General features: G+C 42.3%; 1 protein-coding gene across 8 annotated transcripts in view; it reads left to right on the top strand.

Moving 5' to 3' along the window:
- Nucleotides 1-18940, top strand: part of Mark3 (microtubule affinity regulating kinase 3) — a 102064-nt gene that overhangs the window by 72216 nt on the left and 10908 nt on the right. For 5 of the 8 annotated variants that reach the window (XM_008825569.1, XM_008825566.1, XM_017796218.2 and 2 more), the window contains 8 exons: nucleotides 193-429; nucleotides 580-699; nucleotides 929-1028; nucleotides 1788-1900; nucleotides 2597-2750; nucleotides 7989-8206; nucleotides 10321-10424; nucleotides 18892-18940. The exon at nucleotides 18892-18940 is cut by the window's right edge and continues 209 nt beyond it. In XM_008825569.1, the coding sequence (XP_008823791.1) occupies nucleotides 193-429; nucleotides 580-699; nucleotides 929-1028; nucleotides 1788-1900; nucleotides 2597-2750; nucleotides 7989-8206; nucleotides 10321-10424; nucleotides 18892-18940 (1095 nt within the window). The remainder of the gene's footprint in view (nucleotides 1-192; nucleotides 430-579; nucleotides 700-928; nucleotides 1029-1787; nucleotides 1901-2596; nucleotides 2751-7988; nucleotides 8207-10320; nucleotides 10425-18891) is intronic. The other 3 variants (XM_008825571.2, XM_008825568.2, XM_029559956.1) reach the window with 2 other exon arrangements.

The raw sequence follows: 18940 nt of genomic DNA, 5'->3' as shown, positions 1-18940 counted from the left end.
TCTTATTTGTATTTGATGATTAATGTTACAAAATAAAGAATTCTAATCTATCTTCGTTTGCTTAGACATGTTTACATTTACTAATTAGAATAGGTCCTTACAAAAAGCTTTTATGAAATGCCTGATATTATCATCACAGTTTTAATTATACTTTGGCCATGTTTCATTTTTGTCTTGGTGTTTTTCCTCTAGGCCGAAAATCTGTTATTAGATGCGGATATGAACATTAAAATTGCAGATTTTGGTTTTAGCAATGAATTTACCGTTGGCAATAAACTAGACACGTTTTGTGGTAGTCCTCCATATGCAGCCCCAGAGCTCTTTCAGGGCAAGAAGTATGATGGGCCAGAAGTGGACGTGTGGAGTCTCGGCGTCATTCTGTATACCCTTGTCAGTGGGTCACTGCCCTTTGATGGTCAGAACCTGAAGGTATAAGAAGCCGTTGCAGCCATAGTCTAAGGATTTTATACACTTGTGTAGATTGATATGTTTGTTCTGTTAGTGTGGGGGCTTTTGTGGGTCTGGTGTTTAACCTAAAAATTAATTCACTGTTATTCTTTTCTCTCCACATCTCCAAAGGAACTAAGAGAGAGAGTATTGAGAGGGAAGTACAGAATCCCTTTCTACATGTCCACAGACTGTGAAAACCTTCTGAAACGCTTCCTGGTGCTGAACCCAGTGAAACGTGGCACTCTCGAGGTAACTGCAACAGTGGGAAGGGAGAATATTTGCAGAACTCTCCTTGTTTTGTATGATGTGTTATATACTTGCCTGGGGGCTTTGTGCAATAAGTGAAACCAAAAAAATTTTTTGTCTAAGTTTCCTTTTAGAGCTCTAATCGGTGAGATGTTGAAAATAAGTTTGCTTCAATGCTGTGATTATTGAGATATCTTATTTTGTACTGCTAACACACAGTTCACCATTTCAGCAAATCATGAAGGACAGGTGGATCAATGCAGGTCATGAGGAGGATGAGCTTAAGCCATTCGTTGAACCAGAATTAGACATATCAGACCAGAAAAGAATAGGTAATTATATTGTCTACATGTTTGTGTAAGTGTCATACTTGTTTTACTCTGTGTTCATGCCTCAAAATGAGGGGGAAGAGGCTAGAGAGATGGCTCAGCAGTTAAGAGAACTGGCTGCTCTTCCAGAGGACCTGGGTTCAGTTCCCAGCACCCATATGGCAACTAACAACCATTGGTATCTCCAGTTCGTAGGGATCTGACGCCCTCTTCTTGCCGCTACTGACCTTGCACAACGTGGGTGCGCTCACATACATGCACGGAAAACACTCATAAAATTAAAATTAAAATAATACACATAAAATAAAAATAAACGATGCTGGGCACAGTGGCGCACACCTTTAATCCCAGCACTTGGGAGGCAGGGGCAGGCAGATCTTTGTGAGTTCGAGGCCAGCCTGGTCTACATAGTAAGTTCCAGGACAGCTGGAGCTACAAGGAGACCCTGTCTCAAAAAAGACAAAAATAAATAAATAAAATAAAAATAAACGAAAATAATTTTTTTTAAAGAGGGGAAGTTAAACACAGAATTTACAAGTCAGCTTCTCTGTTCTGTCATAATTAGAAACTTAACTGCCTCCAACTTTCCTGTACCACCCCTAGTAACTCAGAGATGGATTGCTCATTTATGTTAGGAAATGTATAATCTTCTAGGTGAAATAAAATTAATTTACCCTATAACAGCACAATTTCCAGTCCAAATAATTTGTGTGTGTGTGTGTGTGTGTGTGTGTGTGTGTGTGTGTGTGTGATCTCTTTTAGATATTATGGTGGGAATGGGATATTCACAAGAAGAAATTCAAGAATCTCTTAGTAAAATGAAATACGATGAAATCACAGCTACATACTTGTTACTGGGGAGGAAATCTTCAGAGGTAAGAGTAATCAGAGAAGAAAAGCTAAATAATCCTGTATAAAAATAAGTTTATCATGCATGGTGGTGCATGCCTATAACCCTGACTCTCAGGAAATAGAGGCAGGAGAATCAGGAGTTTATAAACAACCTCAGCTACATGAGGAATTCTAGGCCAGTTTGTGTTAAAAAAGACCCCATGTCCCTGTGCACCCTCTTCCCCCAAATTTTTTAATTTAAAAGTAAAGGTCAGTTTATGTAAACTGTTTTCTTGTTTTTTTAATATATAGTATTTGGTGTATATCATTTTTAAAATTTACCTACAAATAGCAATCTTAACTATTAACCATTACAAGCTATTTTAACTTCAAAATAATAACCCTTTATGATCCATAATGTCATAAACTTTTATGTTCTTAAGTTAACTTGTAGTCATTAATAGTTTGGAGATCGTGTAAACATTTCCTTTCCAGTTTTGGAAAACAGAATATCTTAGTTATTTGAAAAGGCCTAGAAAGGAGAGTGTGAAACACAATCTTCTGTGAGTTTTCCCAGCAGTGAGAAAAATACTTTTGACTCCGTTTAGAGTTGTCCTTTGATGCATTGTGATGCCTCCTCTCTGACTGAATGTCGATGAGAGGTGTGTGTCACAAGAAGCTGTTTCCTGACAAGCCATTGGGGTCCCTGTGTGGTTGGTGCTCTTCTTATTCTCCCATAGCTGGACGCTAGCGACTCCAGTTCTAGCAGCAACCTTTCACTTGCTAAGGTGCGGCCGAGCAGTGACCTCAGCAATAGCACTGGCCAGTCTCCTCACCACAAAGTACAGAGAAGTGTTTCTTCAACTCAGAAGCAAAGACGGTACAGTGACCACGGTAGGTCCAAGCCATCCTAGCAGCTTCTCTGATGTGTCCTCTTGTATCTGGCCTGATGGGATTAAAGATTGGTTAGGTGTCCCTTTCTAGCATTTTGGGAGCTCCTACAGGTGCTGATATGGTCAAGTTTCCCTAACCAACTTGAATATTTGGTTGGTTTTTTGGATAAGGCCTAGCAGAATGAAAACTTCACCCTTCACCCAGTGAGATCCCTGTCACAGTCTGTGATTCTGCGTATCCCTCCTCTGTATTGATGACAGTGTTCTCTCCTTGGGCAGTCCAGTTTGATAGTAACTAACCATAAGAGGCTATTGAGCACCTACATAGAGGAAATGACTTTCAGGTTTTTTTTGTTGTTGTTGTTTAAATTTCAATTAAGGATGAACCTGATACTGGCCATTCTGACAAATGCATACCTGAAATCCCAGCACTTGGGAGGTAGAGATAGGAGAATCAGAAATTTAAGGTCATCCTTGGCTACATATCATGTTTGAAATCAGCCTGGGCAATATAAGGTCCTTTCGCTTCCCCCACCCCTAAAAAGTATAGAGGAACATGAATTTTCTTTTTTTTATTATTATTTTATTTATTATTTTTATTTTTATTTTATTTTATATTTTATTTTATATGTATGCATGTATTGCCTGCATTTAGGTACGTGCACCCGTGTCGTGCAAAGCCTGAGAAGGACAGAAGAGGCTGTCAGATCCCCTGGAACTGGAGTTAGCTGCCATGTGGGTGCTGGGTTAGCAGTTGTTAGCTGCCATGTGGGTGCTGGGATTTGAACCCGGGTCTTCTGCAAGAACAGTCAGTGTTCTTAACCACTGAGCCATCTCTCCAGCCACTAAATGTTCTCTTATTTTTTTTTGGGGGGGGGGGTCTTTTTTGACACAGGGTCTCCCTGTAGCCCCAGCTGGCCTGGAACTCACATCGATCCATCCACCTGCCTCTGCCTCTTGGGTGCTGGGATTAAAGGCACAAGCCACCACGCCTAGCTGAATTTTCTTAAGAAGTGTTTGTGGATCAAGAGGTGATCAGGATCACTCTCTTCCTCAGTGTTTATGTTACCTTCTAACAAGAAAGAACTTTCAGGACCTGTGGACCTAGTGTCAACTAGCAAATGCCTGCATATTGCCCTTAATACATCCAATTTAAAGGAAATTATTCCTAAATCCTAGAAGAAACCAGGAGGATTTTCTCATTTATCAAGGGAATACAGTAAACAGTTTAATCCTCCTTAAGCACATAGATTCTATTTAGTTTACTAATGATCCCCCCATTCATAAAATTTTGAGAGATATAAAGAACTTTAGAACGGGGCTGGAGAGATGGCTTAGTGGTTAAAGAGTACTGACTGCTCTGGCTTAGTGGTTAAAGAGTACTGACTGCTCTTGCAGAGGACCAGGATTTGAATCCCAGCACCCACATGGCAACTAGCAAGTGTCCTTAACTCCAGTTCCAGAGGATCCAACACCCTCTTCTGTCTCCCACAGGCATTGCATGATTCAGATGCACGTACATACATGCAGGCATAACACTCATACACAGAAAATAAAAATAAATAAGTAAAATTTTTAAAAGCTGTTATCATACAGTCACTAACCCATTGTTTTATCAACAAGGAAATATGTAAAGGACTATCAGCATGTCTCCCAAGGATAGAGAGCAAACTAGGAATACCTGGACCCAAACTCCTCTCCTGATCCCTAGTCCAGTGGCTTGTCCCCTAAACCATGATCGCTTTCCACTCAGTCTCTTTTCACTGGAGAATTTTTTTGTTGTTGTTCTTTTTGAGACAGACGGGGTCTCCCTGTAGCCCCAGCTGGTCTGGAACTCACTATGTAGACCAGGCTGGCCTTGAACCCACAGCGATCTGCCTGCCTCTGCTTCCCGAGTGCTGGGATTAAAGGCATGCGCCACCACACCCGGCCTTGTTTTCACCAGAGAAACTTTTATGTAGCTCCAAGTATACAGGCATACAAATCATACATCACTGGTATTAAATCATAAGAGCAATTATTTTAATGTGTATAGGTGCTTTGCCTGCATGTATACAAGTACACCCCTATCATGCAGTGCCTGCTGGGGTAAGAAGTGGGTGTGAGATCCCCTGGAACTGGAATTAAGGACCATTGTTAGCCACCATGTGGGTGCTGGGAATCAAACCCAGGTCCTCTGCAAGAGCTGTCAGTGCTCTTAACTGCTGAGCCATCTCTCTACCCCTAAAAATTCATTTTATGTATATAAGTGTATTACCTGCATGTATATAAGTGTACCTATGTTGTACAGTGCCCACGGAGGAGGACATTGGATTCTCTGGAACTGGAGTTACAGACGGTTGTTAGCCACCATGTGGGTGCTGGGATTCTCTGCGAAAGTAGCTGGTGCTCTTAACCACTGAGCCATCTCTCCAGCCCAAGAGTAATGTATTTTTTAAACAATTTTCTATTTTTTTTCCTTTTTAAAACAGTTTTTTTGTATGCATATAATTTTGGTATTTTATTAAATGGGAAAACAAATTTGCATCCTAGTGGGATGAGTGTTCTTGTTTGTTTTTGCTTTGTTTTTGAGACAGGGTCTCCCTGTAGCCCCAGCTGGCCTGCAACTCACTATGTAGACCAGGCTGGCCTTGAACTCACAGAGATCCACTGCCTCCCAGGTGCTGGGATTAAAGGCCTGCAGCACCATGCCAGGCTTAATATTTTAATTTTGTGATAATACTGAAAGTGCTAATTCATTTAAATGTGCAGGACTTGGGTTCAGTTCCCATCACCCACATGATTCACAACTACCTATAACTCTGGTTCTAGGGATCTGAAGCTTTCTTCTGGCCTCCACAGGCTCGTACATGTACATGGTGCGCATAAGCCCATATAGGCAAACACACACACACAAATAAAATGGCATAAGGATCCAGTTTCTAGTCTCAACCCACACACACGCGCACACACACACACACACACAGGCACACAAATGTGTATACAGACGACTATACCATATACACACCCCACACACAAAAAGAAAACAGGACTGGTGAGATGGTTCAGCAGGTAAATACTCATTACCAAGCCTGACATCCTGAGCTTAATACTCGCAAACCACTTCGTAAAAGGAGAGAACCAACTCTCAGAACTTGTCCTTTGACACTACATCACAAACACACAAAATAATTGGTTTTGGGGTGGTTGGTGTTATTTTTGTGGGGTTTTTTTGTTTTGTTTTTTGTTTTTTTTTTTTAATGCATATGAGTGTATTGCCTGAGTGTATGTGAGTGCACCCGTGTTGTGCAGTGCCACGGAGGTCAGAAGAGGGTGTCAGATTCCCCTGGAACTGTAGTCAAGGACAGTTTGTAGTCACCATGTGGGTGCTGGGAATTAAACCCGAGTCCTCTGCAAGAGCAGTCAGTGCTCTTAACTGCTGAGCCTTCTCTCCAGCCCCTGTTTATTTACTTTAAAGAAACGAATAGAGGAACTGGTAAGCACAGCAGCTTAGATAGATTTCGAGGAGTTATGTTAAATGGAAGAAAACACCTTGGAGTAAAGGTGCTTGCCACCAGTTCTAACCACCTGAGCTGAATCCCCAGGACTAACATGGGAGGAGGAACTAACTTCTGCAAGTTGTCACCTGACCTTCACATGCATACCATGGCATGTGTTCATCTCTCTCTCTCTCTCTCTCCCACCCTCCCTCCCTCCAAACTTCTCTCCCTCCCTCTCCTTTTTCCTGTCCTCAAAAAGAGAGGAGAGAAAAAAAAATGTAATTTTTCAAAATGTCTTTAAACCCTCAGAAAGATATACTATTGAGTCTATTGATGTATCATTCTCAAAATGAAAGGATAATAGAGAGGTTTAGTGATTAGCAGCAGGGTTAGGGAAGGAGCTAGGTAAGGTCATAGAGGGTAGCCTACTAGATCTTGGAGATGAACTGTCTGTGCCTTGACTAGGTGCTCTATGAAACTACAGAGTGTAGAACTAAAGTACCCAGGCACAGTGAGTGAAGTCAAGCAGATAGTCTGCAGCAGGAGGTTGCAGATCTCATCATCTGTTTGCATTTAGAATCTCAAATCTTTTTTCTTTTTTTTCTAAATATTTTATTTATTTTTTTATTTTCTGTGTATGAGTGTTATGCCTACATGTAAGTGCACCCGTGTTGTGCAGTGCCTGAGGAGGACAGAAGAGGTTGTCGGATCCCCTGGAACTGAAGATGAGGACAGTTGTTAGCTGCCATGTGGGTGCTGGGAATCAAACCCGGGTCCTCTGCAAGAACAGTGTTCTTAACCACTGAGCCATCTCTCCAGCCCCAGAATCTTAAAAAAAAAAAAAAAAAAGTTTTGTATTTTCTGGGCTAGAGAGATAGCTCAGCGGTAAAGAGCACTGGAGCACTGGCTGCTCTTATAGAGTACCTAGGTTCTTTTATAAACAAATCCCTGTTCATTTTTACATATGGTTACCATTTAGATTTTTGTCCAAGAAATAGTTACTGCATGTCACCCTGCTTCTAGTAGAACTGAAATGTAACATCTTCAGTCTTAGAATAAAGAGAAGTCATTTGGGGCTATGCTGTCCTTGAACTTGTGGGCATCCTGCTCAACCTCTTTAAGTGCTGGTATTCTCAGCGTGCACCACCACACCTCAGTTCTGATGCTTCTCTTAAAGATCTCAGTGGACATCCTTTCTGATAACTATAGTAGCTTTCATGTCTGTCTCCAATTCTTTGAGCTCCAGATCTCCTGTGCTAAACACTAGGGTCTCTGGGTGACTTGCTGGAGAACATCAGTTGACTGTCTACCAGGGTCCCCCTAGACATGCTTTTTCTAGAAGACTGGCTACTTCTCCCTGACACTGGTGGAAGGACAGGCTTTTCTCTGCTCCTACCAGCTCCCGTGAGGTGCTCATTTTCTTGCTTATCTAGGAGATTACAAGTGCATTTTTCAAAAAAGCAAGATAAAATTTCAAAATGAATGACATATGAAATCATGCTGATTCTAAACAAACACCAAACATCTCTTACATGAAAAGGATGTAATTTGTTAAAAGTAGAATGTTTGAATGTGTCCAATTTGAAAGTTAAATTCATTGTCTACTGTAAGCATACTCAGGTGGGAAGCATATTAGAAGTTTTTACTATTTTGCATTTTTAGATGAATAGCAATCTGAATCATCTTACAAACTGTTAATTTTCTCAAAATAAAATGTGAAACCATATTCTATCTTTCAAAGAGTAAACTCTTTATTGTAGCTGGACCAGCTATTCCTTCAGTTGTGGCATATCCGAAGAGGAGTCAGACCAGCACAGCAGATAGTGACCTTAAAGAAGATGGAATTCCCTCCCGAAAATCGAGTGGCAGTGCTGTAGGAGGAAAGGGGATTGCTCCTGCCAGTCCCATGCTTGGGAACGCAAGCAATCCCAATAAAGCAGATATTCCTGAACGCAAGAAAAACCCTGCTGTCCCCAGTGTGAGTATTATTGGATAGGACAATCCAACAGGGCTAGGAGAATTGGGCTTGAACCCACCAGCATAGCTCTGCCTCCATCCATTTTGCTTCTCTATTCTCTGTCTATAATGTCCTCCCACTAGGCCTCCATACCTTGCTTCTTTCTTTGTAGGTATTTCTTTTGATACTCCTGTCTTATTAGTTTCTGCTGCTCTAACAAAATACCCAAGACCAAATTTACAAGGAGCAGGAATTTGTTTTTTATAGTTTTAGAGGCTGGAGAGTCCGAGATAGGGTGCCAGCAGGTTCATTGTCTGTGAGGGGTACTGCCTGTTCCTGCTTCCAAGATAGTATCTGCTGCGGCATGCTCCAGAGAAGACACACACTGTCTTCACCCTGTAGAAGGAGCAAACTTGCTCCCTCTTCCTTTTCTAAAAAGTCCTAAATGACCCTTAAAAGCTCCAGTCCTGGGGCTGGAGAGATGACTCAGCAGTTAAGAGTGCTGGCTGCTCTTGCGAGGACCTGGGTTCAAGTCCCAGATCCTACATGACAGCTAACAAGTGTCAGTAACTGCAGTTCCATGTTATCCTATGCTGTCTTCTGACCTTTTGGGCACGACACAGGTGCACTAACATACAGATAACACTCATACACATAAAATAAAAATAATAAGTAAAATATTTTAAAAATAAAATAACAGAATAAATAAGAAATACACAAAATAAGTATTTGTGTTTTGGTTTCAGAATGCCTTAAAAATGGATTGTAGCTCTGTAACAGTTTAATTTTAGTTTTCTGCATTTTAAATTCAGTCTCCCACTTTTGTTGGCAGCAGAAAAGGCAGTCTTCCTCCTCTGTGACTCCCACCCTATTTCTCTTGTCTAAATGTCAAGAGTATGGAATATTATCGATTATCAGTATTTACCTATTTATAATGAATAATAATGAACAGGTGTACTATTTAGTCTTATTGTATACAATGCCTGGAAAAGATCTTTTGGAACTCACAGTTCTGGAGTTCAGTCCAAGATGTGGTAGCCTTACGGCTTTGTCCATAAGGCCGAAAGCAGCACATCATGGAACGTGTGCTGGAACAAACCTTGTACCTTCATGAGCTAGGAGACATAGTGATTAGATGGGCCAGGGTCCCAGCACTCCTCTTCAGTGGCATGCCCTAGTGACTTCAGAACCTCCAACAAGGCTCTGCCTTCTAGAAGTCCCACGATCTTCCAGAAGCCCATCTTTTACATGGGTGCTTGGGATTTGAACTGAAGTCTTTATGTTCTTGACAAGCACTTTGCCCACAAATGCTTCTAATTTTCTTTTTTTCTTTTTTCTTTTTTTCCCCCCTGGTCTTTTTTGAGACAGGGTCTCCCTGTAGCCCCACCTGCCTCTGCCTCCCTAGTTAGTGCTAAAGACTTGTGCCACCACAGCGGGCTCTAATTTTCATTTTTATTGTAATCATCCTTAGTGAGACTAAAGTCACACCTCGTGGTCTTGATTTGCATTCCCACAATGACTAGCAGTAACTGAGCATCTTTTCATAGGCCTTTTTGGTCATGTGTATACTGCTTTGGAAAGCTCTCTTTTCAGATCGCCCATTTTTATTGCATTCATTTCATGTGCATGTGTCTGTGTGTGCACATGCATGCCCCATGAGCACGTGCAAGCCTGCCATAGTTCCAGTGTGGAGGTCAGAGCACAACTTATGGGAGTTGGTTCTTTCTCTTCTGTGAGTTCAACTCAGGTTGTCAGGCTGGCAAGCATGCTTACCTACCACACTGTCTCACCAAGCATTAGGACCTGAGTTTGGATCCCCAGCACCACAAAGAGCCAGGTAGATATAGCAGCCTGCCTGTGATCCCAGTGTGCTAAAGAGGAGACAAAGTATCCCTGGGGCAAGCTGGCTGACTAGACTAGCCAAATCTATCAGTGAGATCTGCCTCAGTAAATCAAGTAGAGAGCAATCCAGAAAGGTGCCAGGCATTAACCGCTGGCCTTCATGTGCATACACACCCTCAAGCACATGTGAACACATACACGCACACAAAATTGTGTATATAGAGAGGTAGTTGGAAGTTTTTTCTCATTGTTATACTCAACAAATAGTCTAAGAATCAGCCTTTTTCTTATAGAATACTGCAGCATCTGGTGGAATGACGCGGCGGAACACTTACGTCTGCAGTGAGAGAACTGCAGCAGACAGACACTCGGTGATTCAGAATGGCAAAGAAAGCAGGTACGGCATTCACATGCTGACAAGAAAATTTGCCTTTTCCCAAGAAAAGTGGAAGCATGTTATCTTTCACTTTTATAAAAATCAATATTCTCTGAAGGTAAGTAAAATTGAAATGCTTTTTTAAATTTTTTTGTCTTTTTGAGGCAAAGTCCCCCTGCAGCCCCAGCTGGCCTTGAACTAACTCACTGTGTAGACCAGGCTGGCTGTGATCTCACAGAGATCCCTCTGCCTCTGCTGGGATTAAAGGCATGCCCCACCATGCCCAGCTTTAAATGCAGATATTTAGCAATATTAAGCAATTAAATGTAATAGCCAATATTTTATTCCATTTGGATACTCAGACTCCAAATTCTTCTGTTTATCCAGAGCCTCCTCCCTATTGGCTGTCTATCTGTGCCAAGGAAGATTTAGAGTTGAACCCGAGAGGTTTCCTTAAGGAAGTAGATAGTGGGCTGTGGTTTCATTGTAGAGTTGTTAGTCCAGAAATGAAGGTGATTTTCTGTATTGTTAGTAGTTTTGAATGGGCTCTGGGGTATAGAGTGCCAACACTGTAGCATGCATGGTGCTATTCCAGCTAAACAGTGACAAGAAAAACAATTTGGAGGTGGAAAGGGAAGAAGGTAGAAGCCACACCTGGAGGATATGAGCAGAGTGAGGTGAGGGTTTGCTGAAAAACCAACAGTGTACCCCAAGGGTACAGATGGCCAGGTGGTAGCACAGTCTCCACATCAGAGACACACTGGACTCCAGGGACATGGAGAGGCTACTCTTCTAAATAGTTTAAATACTAATAAGAACAAGACCAAAACATGGAATAAGAGGATCGTATGTCCATGAGGAGAATATTATATCATGCAAACAACTTTCTTGGGCTTATGAATGAAATAAAAGTAAGATTTGGGGGAAAAGAAAAGGAAATTGAGTTAGTAGGCTGTGGTTAAATATATATTCTTTATGGATCTCAGACTGATCTGGATTTTCGTCTTTATTTTTGGAAGATAATCTATAGTTGGAAAATAAGATTTTAGCATAGAAACTAAATTCTGAGGAAAGAGATGAAAATCAGAATGAGTCTCAGAGGGTAACTACAAATAACTCAGAGTTCCTGTCTTGTCCTCTAGACTTCTGTCCTGAGTATTGTCTGATCAAGCATATCTAAAAATCAAAGTATTGTGTTTTCTCTCTCTCTCTGTGAGTGGTATTTACTTTAGTTTGGTTTTTTTCTGGTTTTGGTGTTTTGAGATAGGTATATTTGCCTAGCATGTGTGAAGCCCCTCAATTCAATCTCCAGTGGTGCAACAACAAAGTGGGTTGAGGACTGACCTAGATTTCACCATTTACTTTGACTTAACAGCTTGAACTCAATGTGTGGCCAGAGGCTAGCCTTGAACTACTGCTGGTCCTTGTGCCTCCACCTTCAAAATACTGGGATTGCAGGTATTTGTCACCACACCTGGCTTATGACATAAACTTTTAAAAATTGGATCTGGAGAGATGGCTCAGCAGTTAAGGGCACTGGCTGCTCTTGCAGAGGATCCAGGTTTGATTCCCAGTGCCCACATGGCAGCTAACACCCATCTATAACTCCAGTTCCAGATCATCTGATGCCCTCTTCTGGCCTTCTTGGGCATTGCACAACAAAGGTATATTTATATACATGCAGACAAAGCACTCTACACATAAAATTAAAATAAAATAGTAATTTGGGGCTAGAGACATGGTGTAGTGGTTAAGAGCATTGGCTGCTCTTGCAGAGGACCTGGGTTTAGTTCCCAGCACCTACATGGTGACTAACAACTGCATAACTCCATTTCCAGGGGAATCTGATGCCTTCTGACTTCTGTGGGCACTGCATGACATGGGTGCACTTACATACATGTAGGCAATACACTCATACACATTTTTTAAATTAATAAATAAAATTATTTATAAATGAACTAAATTGAAGGCTTCTCTCTCTGCTTGAGCCCATCAGTCAAACAACATAGGTAACTAGTAACCTCTGTAACTGCCTAGAAAAGAGCCCTGCCCCTACCAGTGTTACTTATTTCATGGCAATGACAAAATGTGTCAACTAAAGCAGTTGTAAGAAGGAAGGGTTATTTTGGCTGCAGTCCAGGTGCAGTTCATTGTGGCTGGGAAGTCATGGCAGCAAGAGCTTAAGGCAGCTGGTTACATTGTATCAAAAGCCAGGCAGAGGATGGAGAGATGGCTCACTGATTAAAAGCACTGACTGCGCTTGCAGAAGACCCGGGTTCGAGTTCCCAGCACCCACATGGTGGCTAACAACAGTCTGGGACCCAATACCCTCTTCTGACCTCTGTGGGCATTGCACTACATGGGTACGATTACCTACATGCAGGCAATACACGTACACATAAAACAAAAATAATAAAATATTTTCAAAAAAAAGAAAACCAGTCAGGATGCAGATGGAGATGAATTGTTTATGCTCAGTTTGCTTTCTTTGTATGCAGTACAGAACCCTGTCCCAGGAAATGGTACCTCTCCCAGCTGAGGTGGGTCTTTCCACCTCACTTAACCTGATCATACATAATCCCTCACAGGCACACCTAAAGGCTTGTCTCCTAGGCAATTCTAGATCCTATCAATTCTAGATCCTATCAAGTTAATATTAACCACCCTAACCCCCATCCTTAAACTTGTTTATTAGTCCTTGCTCCATTGTCACTTGAACTGATAGAAATCTGCTTTATCTTGCAAAATTATGTTTATCAGTGAATTTTTAAAGATATTTGTGTTCTGATATTTTTTCTGTTTCCTGGTCCTAAATGGAGTAGTTTGGGTTTTCTTGCTGTTTTTTAATGTGGTGGTTTGTTTGTGTTTGTGTTTTCATTGTTTTTGAAATAGGTTCTCATAATGTAGATAGCTGTCCTTGAACTTGGAGACATCCTCCTCCCTTGGCCCTAGGAGTGCTGGGTTAGTATACACTGAGAAAGGTAACTTTAAGAGAGAGTTGGTTTGGCTGCCAACTCCAGGGTGCAGTCCGTTATTGAGAAGCCACAGCAGAACTAAAACAGCTAGTTCTGTCCAAGGTAGAGAAGAGGAGGAATGCATACAGCCTGTGCTCAGCTCACTCGCACAGCTCGGCCCAGATTCAAGGACAGCTGGCAGGAGCCTGCATGCCAGCTGATGAGACAATCCCTCATTGAGACTCTTCTAGATGATTCTAGATTGTGTCAAGTTGACAGTTAAAACTAACCAGTCAGGCGCGATGATGCACGGTTAGTCCATTGCTTTGCACATTCAGATGCACATGAGCTGCCGGGGCCCATTAACTTCTGAAACTAATATATTCCATTCTTAGTTCTAAATATGTTGGACTGTCTCCTATAGGAAATTACATAGAAGATCATGGCTGCTAAAAACCACGTGAGAGATTGGAGAGATGGCTTAGTGGTTAAGAGCACTAGCAGCTCTTACAGAGGACCCAGGTTTGAGTGCCAACATCTGCATGGTGGCTAACAACCATTTCTCTGGGCTTTGCACACAAGGGTGCACTTATACTCATGCAACCAAAACAGTCATATGCATTAAAAAAAATTAGTAAAATTTTTTAACCTGTGCAATTTTAAAACAAAAATCACGCATGATACATGTCTTAATAAGCCCTTCACACTTCTTTTCTGAACTTGGGATATTTTTAAAGTGCACCACATAGCAGTTTTGTCTTCTTGCCAGATGTAGTATTGTTTGTAACCTAAGGTCTCGGGAATGATAAGGAAGTACTCTACCACTGAGGTGGCTATATTGCCAGTCCTCTTAACTTTTTCTTTTGAGACAGGACCTCACTAAGTTGCTCAGACTGGCCTTGCCTAGCCAAGCCTTGAGCTTTGTATCTTTTTGTCCCAGCCTCCTGAGTAGCTGGGATTACAGGCCTGTACCACCAGGCTTGGTGCTGCTGAATATGCTTTTTGTGAGCAATGAAACATTTCACATCAATGAGTTAGAGATGAAAGTGCCTGTTCCTTAGCAGCCTTAAGTGGATTAGAGCTTTTTTTAATTTATTTTTATTTTATGTGTATGCATGTATTGCCTACATGTAGGTAAGTGCACCCATTTTGTGCAGTGCCCACAGAGGACAGAAGAGGCTGTCAGATCCCCCTGGAACTGGAGTTATGGACAGTTAGCTGCCATGTGGGTGCTGGGATTCGAACCCAGATCTTCTGCAGGAACAGTCAGTGCTCTTAACTGCTGAGCCATCCCTCCCGCCCCAAGCCTTTTTTTTTTTTTTAATTATTTTTATTTTATGTGTATGAGTGTATTGCCTGCATGTATGTGAGTGCACCCATGTCATGCAATGCTGCGGAGGTCAGAAGAGGGATTCAGGGTCCCCTGGAACTGGAGTTAAGGATGGTTTGTAGCCACCATGTGGGTCCTGGGAATCAAACCCGGGTCCTCTGCAAGAACAGTCAGTGCTCTTAACCGCTGAGCCATCTCTCCAGCCCCTAAATAATTTCTTTTAAAGAGCACAAAAGAGAGTTGCATTTAGATATGCTTATTAAGAAAATAATATTACAGCCGGGTGTGGTGCACACGCCTTTAATCCCAGCACTCGGGAGGCAGAGGCAGGAGGATCTCTGTGAGTCTGTGAGTTCAAGGCCAGCCTGGTCCACATAGTGAATTCCAGGACAGCTGGAGCTACAGGGAAACCCTATCTCAAAAAGACCAAAAAAAAAAAAAAGAAAATAATATTACATGTGAGTGTGTATTCCTATGAACATATACAGGACACAACTAAGCACCTTTTTTTAAAAAATCTTTGTGGCAGTGTTGAGTTCAAGCCTAGGACTTGCTCATGCCTGCACTTCTTCAGATGCGTGAATTGGTTAGGATTTTCCCTGTCATGATAGAAGACTGAGTCCAAATGGGCTTGAATTTTAAAAGGCATAAATAAAAAGTTTCAGCCTGGGACTGGAGAGATGGCTCAGTGGTTAAGAACACTGATTGTTCTTGCAAAAGACCCAGGTTCGAATCCCAGCACCCACATGGCAGCTAACAACTGTAACTCCAGTTCCAGGGGATCTGACAGCCTCTTCTGTTATCCACACATATTGCACAATATGGGTGCACTTACCTACATTCAGGCATAACACTCATACACATAAAATAAAAATAATAAATAAAGGCTGGGCATGGTGGTGCATGCCTTTAATCCCAGCACTTGGGAGGCAGAGGCAGGCGGATCTTTGTGAGTTCAAGACCAGGCTGGTCTACATAGTGAGTTCAGGTCAGCTGGGGACTACAGGGAGATGCTGTCTCAAAAAGACAAATAATTAATTAATTAATTAATTATATTTTAAAGCTTCAGGCTAAAGTCAGGCCTACCTCTTCCTTCTGCCTCTTCTGCTGTATTTCCACCATGGGGCTCATCGCAGCCCACCTGATGTCCCCATGTGCAGCTCTACTCAGACAGCTGCCCTGCTGTTTTCTTTTCTGCTGGCATAGGTCTACTGCTTCCCAAGATAGCTGAGAAGATCGGGGGTTGAATCAGCATCTCCTGGAACTCTGACACGTAGAGTTGCCTCATCCAAGGCAAATCTTAGATGCTATTGCCCAGGAAAAGAATGGATCATTAGTGGGCCAAAAAATCTAAGTTCTTTTTAAGTTCTGTGTTTCCCATTCTCTGACCTTTGAACCCCTCTCCCAAAGCTGAGAGCAGAATTTTCAAGTAAAAATTCAGGGACAGCTGTTCTACAGAGCAGTTCATTTCAAAGCCCTGTGTTCCTTGGGGCACCTTTTCCTAACACCAGGGTGCACTGACACTCAGACCATGCTTGCAGGGTGTTCCAGCAGAAAAAAGCCACTGAAGTACAGTGGGAAATGTGAGCAAAAGCTAAAGATAGGAAGAAATGACTGGACCATGAGGCAACCTTGCGGCTGAATTTTGAATAGGAGATAGAAAGAAGCTGGTTCTGCAGGCAGCCAGAGTAGCTCACATAAAAGCTCTTTGACCCTTGACCAAGGACTGATGGTGTTCAGAAGGGCCAGAAATTTGAGTTCCAGCAGGAACAGCAGGTAAAACCTGCAGAGGCCGCAGGGTCCAGGGTACAGCACTGATGATAAGTGATGGAGCTACCAGGGTGAGGGTCTCAGCTTCTTCCTGATGACAGTTTTTTGTTTTGGGTTTTTGTTTGTTTGTTTGTTTTTTGTTTGTTTTTTGTTTGTTTGTTTTTTTTTTTGGTCTTTTTGAGACAGGGTCTCCCTGTTGCTCCAGCTGTCCTGGAACTCACTATGTGGACCAGGCTGGCCTTGAACTCACAGAGATCCGCCTGCCTCTGCCTCCCGAGTGCTGGGATTAAAGGCGTGCGCCATCACGCCCGGCTTTGTTTTGGGGTTTTTTAAAAATATTTTATTTAGTATTTTTATTTTATGTGTATGAGTGTATTACCTGCATGTATGTGAGCGCACCCGTGTCATGCAGTGCCATGGAGGTCAGAAGAGGGCATCGTATTCCCCTGGAACTGGAGTTAAGGACGGTTTGTAGCGGCCATGTGGGTGCTGGGAATTGAACCCAGGTCCTCTGCAAGAACAGTCAGTGCTGTTAACCGCTGAGCCATCCCTCCAGCCCCGACATAGAAGTTTTATAAGGATGTGAACAGATGAAGAACAAGGTCTTGTTTATGTGTTAGGGCTATGTGATGATTGATAGATGTTGGGACAAAATCAGGGAGATTAGTGAGGAGGAAGTGAACAGAATGGGCTTCCTGAAGGGCTGTCAAGAAGTTGACTCCAGCAGAATATCGCAGTAGCTGGGGTGAGGGAAAGCAAGGCTATCTGTGGAAAGACACTTGAGAGTCCTTTAATCCCAGCACTCGAGGTCCAAAGACAGGTGAATCTTTGAGTTTGAGGCCAGCCTGGTCTATGTTTTGAGACCCTGCTTTTAAAAAATAACAGAATCCTAGTCCCCACATCCCCTTGAGGAAAGAAGCTGCTTTTGGAACCCCAGCGACATGAGGACTGGGCTGGAATTGGTCCTAGGATGGTCTCTGGGAGTGTGTTTGAAGCTGTTGTACAGGATGACATTGAAGGCTTTAAGGCATTATAACACTCTCTCAGTAAACAGCTCATATGCTGAGTCTTCCCATCTTGGTAAGGGCCTCTGGATTCATTAGCAGTGGTGACTGCGGTTTATGAAGAAGCAAATGTCCTTCAAGTGGGAAGTTCTAAGCTGTATTATTCAAATGACATAAGAGACCCTGATGTGTAACAACTAGTTCCTATGCCCATGGTTTCATTCATCCATTTAAAATATGTCAGTATGTTTTGGGAAAAAGTAAAAGGTACTGTGTGCTTCTGTCACATTCATTTTACCACTAAATTTATACAGAGACATCTCTTTTAGGATGAGCTTTGTTTTAGACAGAGCTGGAAGACACATGTAGGAATATTCAAACATGTAAGCTGCTTTTTTCTTTATGATAATAATCTTTCAGAATTGCTGTTTGAAAAGAGCAGCTACCAGCCAGCAGTTGCCCCAGAATCCCTAAAACAAGTTTAAGAGATTCTTTCTCTATGGCAGTATGAAGAGAGAAGGTATCTGGGGAGAACGTGTGTGCTTTAAACAGCAGGCTGCTCTTTAGTCACTGTCCATCACACTGTTGTTTCTGCCTCTGCCTGAACCCAAACCCCCTCCCAGCCTGACAGAAGTGTTCGCTTACGCAGCTAGCCCTGCCTCAGTCTGTGCCACATCTACCTGTCGGCTGAGACATCAGAAGTCGATGTCCATGTCAGCCTCTGGGCACCCCAAGATGATGTTACCTCCAATAGACAGTGAAGGAGATAACTTCAAGGCTATGTAAGAAAAATGCAAATTCCTTGTGAAACTAATGTGTACCCACTGCTGCTTAATTTTGTGCTGTGGATTTTATAGTTCAAGATTTTGTTACAGTTGTCCACAAGGTGTCCTTCTTCCATATGGTTTTAGTTAAGCACATCTTGTTTCATGGTGTCTGTGTTTGTATGTATGTCTTCATTCTTTGGCATATTACAGAGGCTATAAGAAATCCCTGCCCCAAGTTGCTTTCAGCATGTGGGATTTTACACCGTCTGTGTGCTTCCAAAACTTTGTGGTTCCCTGTTCTTCCATTACCCATGCAAGCCTGCCTTTGCTTTTGGCACAGTTCTCCGTGTAAATAGCTTGAAAGGGAAGTAGAGAGGAAAGCTTGAGTTAGCCATTCTCTCGCCTAGAATTTCCCTGTATTACTCTTATCCTTGAAAATATACATGTACTACTGTGTCCTTAAACTCTCTGAGGCTTTGTCTCATGTCCTACTCTGATTCCCCTTCCCACTGAGCTTACCTTTTGCTCCTGTCCTGTAAAATATCCCTTGCCTCTCAATTCATACTGGCTGATTTAATCCACTATGTGTGAAAGGTATATCATGCTTACACGTTTTCATATGCATGCTTTGGGGACCAAAGATGTCTTTTTCTGCTTTTCTAGCACCATTCCTGATCAGAGAACTCCAGTTGCTTCCACCCACAGTATTAGC

This window comes from Nannospalax galili, unplaced genomic scaffold (genome assembly GCF_000622305.1).
Source record: "Nannospalax galili isolate Female #2095 unplaced genomic scaffold, S.galili_v1.0 scaffold188, whole genome shotgun sequence".
NCBI lineage: Eukaryota > Metazoa > Chordata > Mammalia > Rodentia > Spalacidae > Nannospalax > Nannospalax galili.
This window is presented reverse-complemented; position numbering and strand designations above follow the sequence as displayed.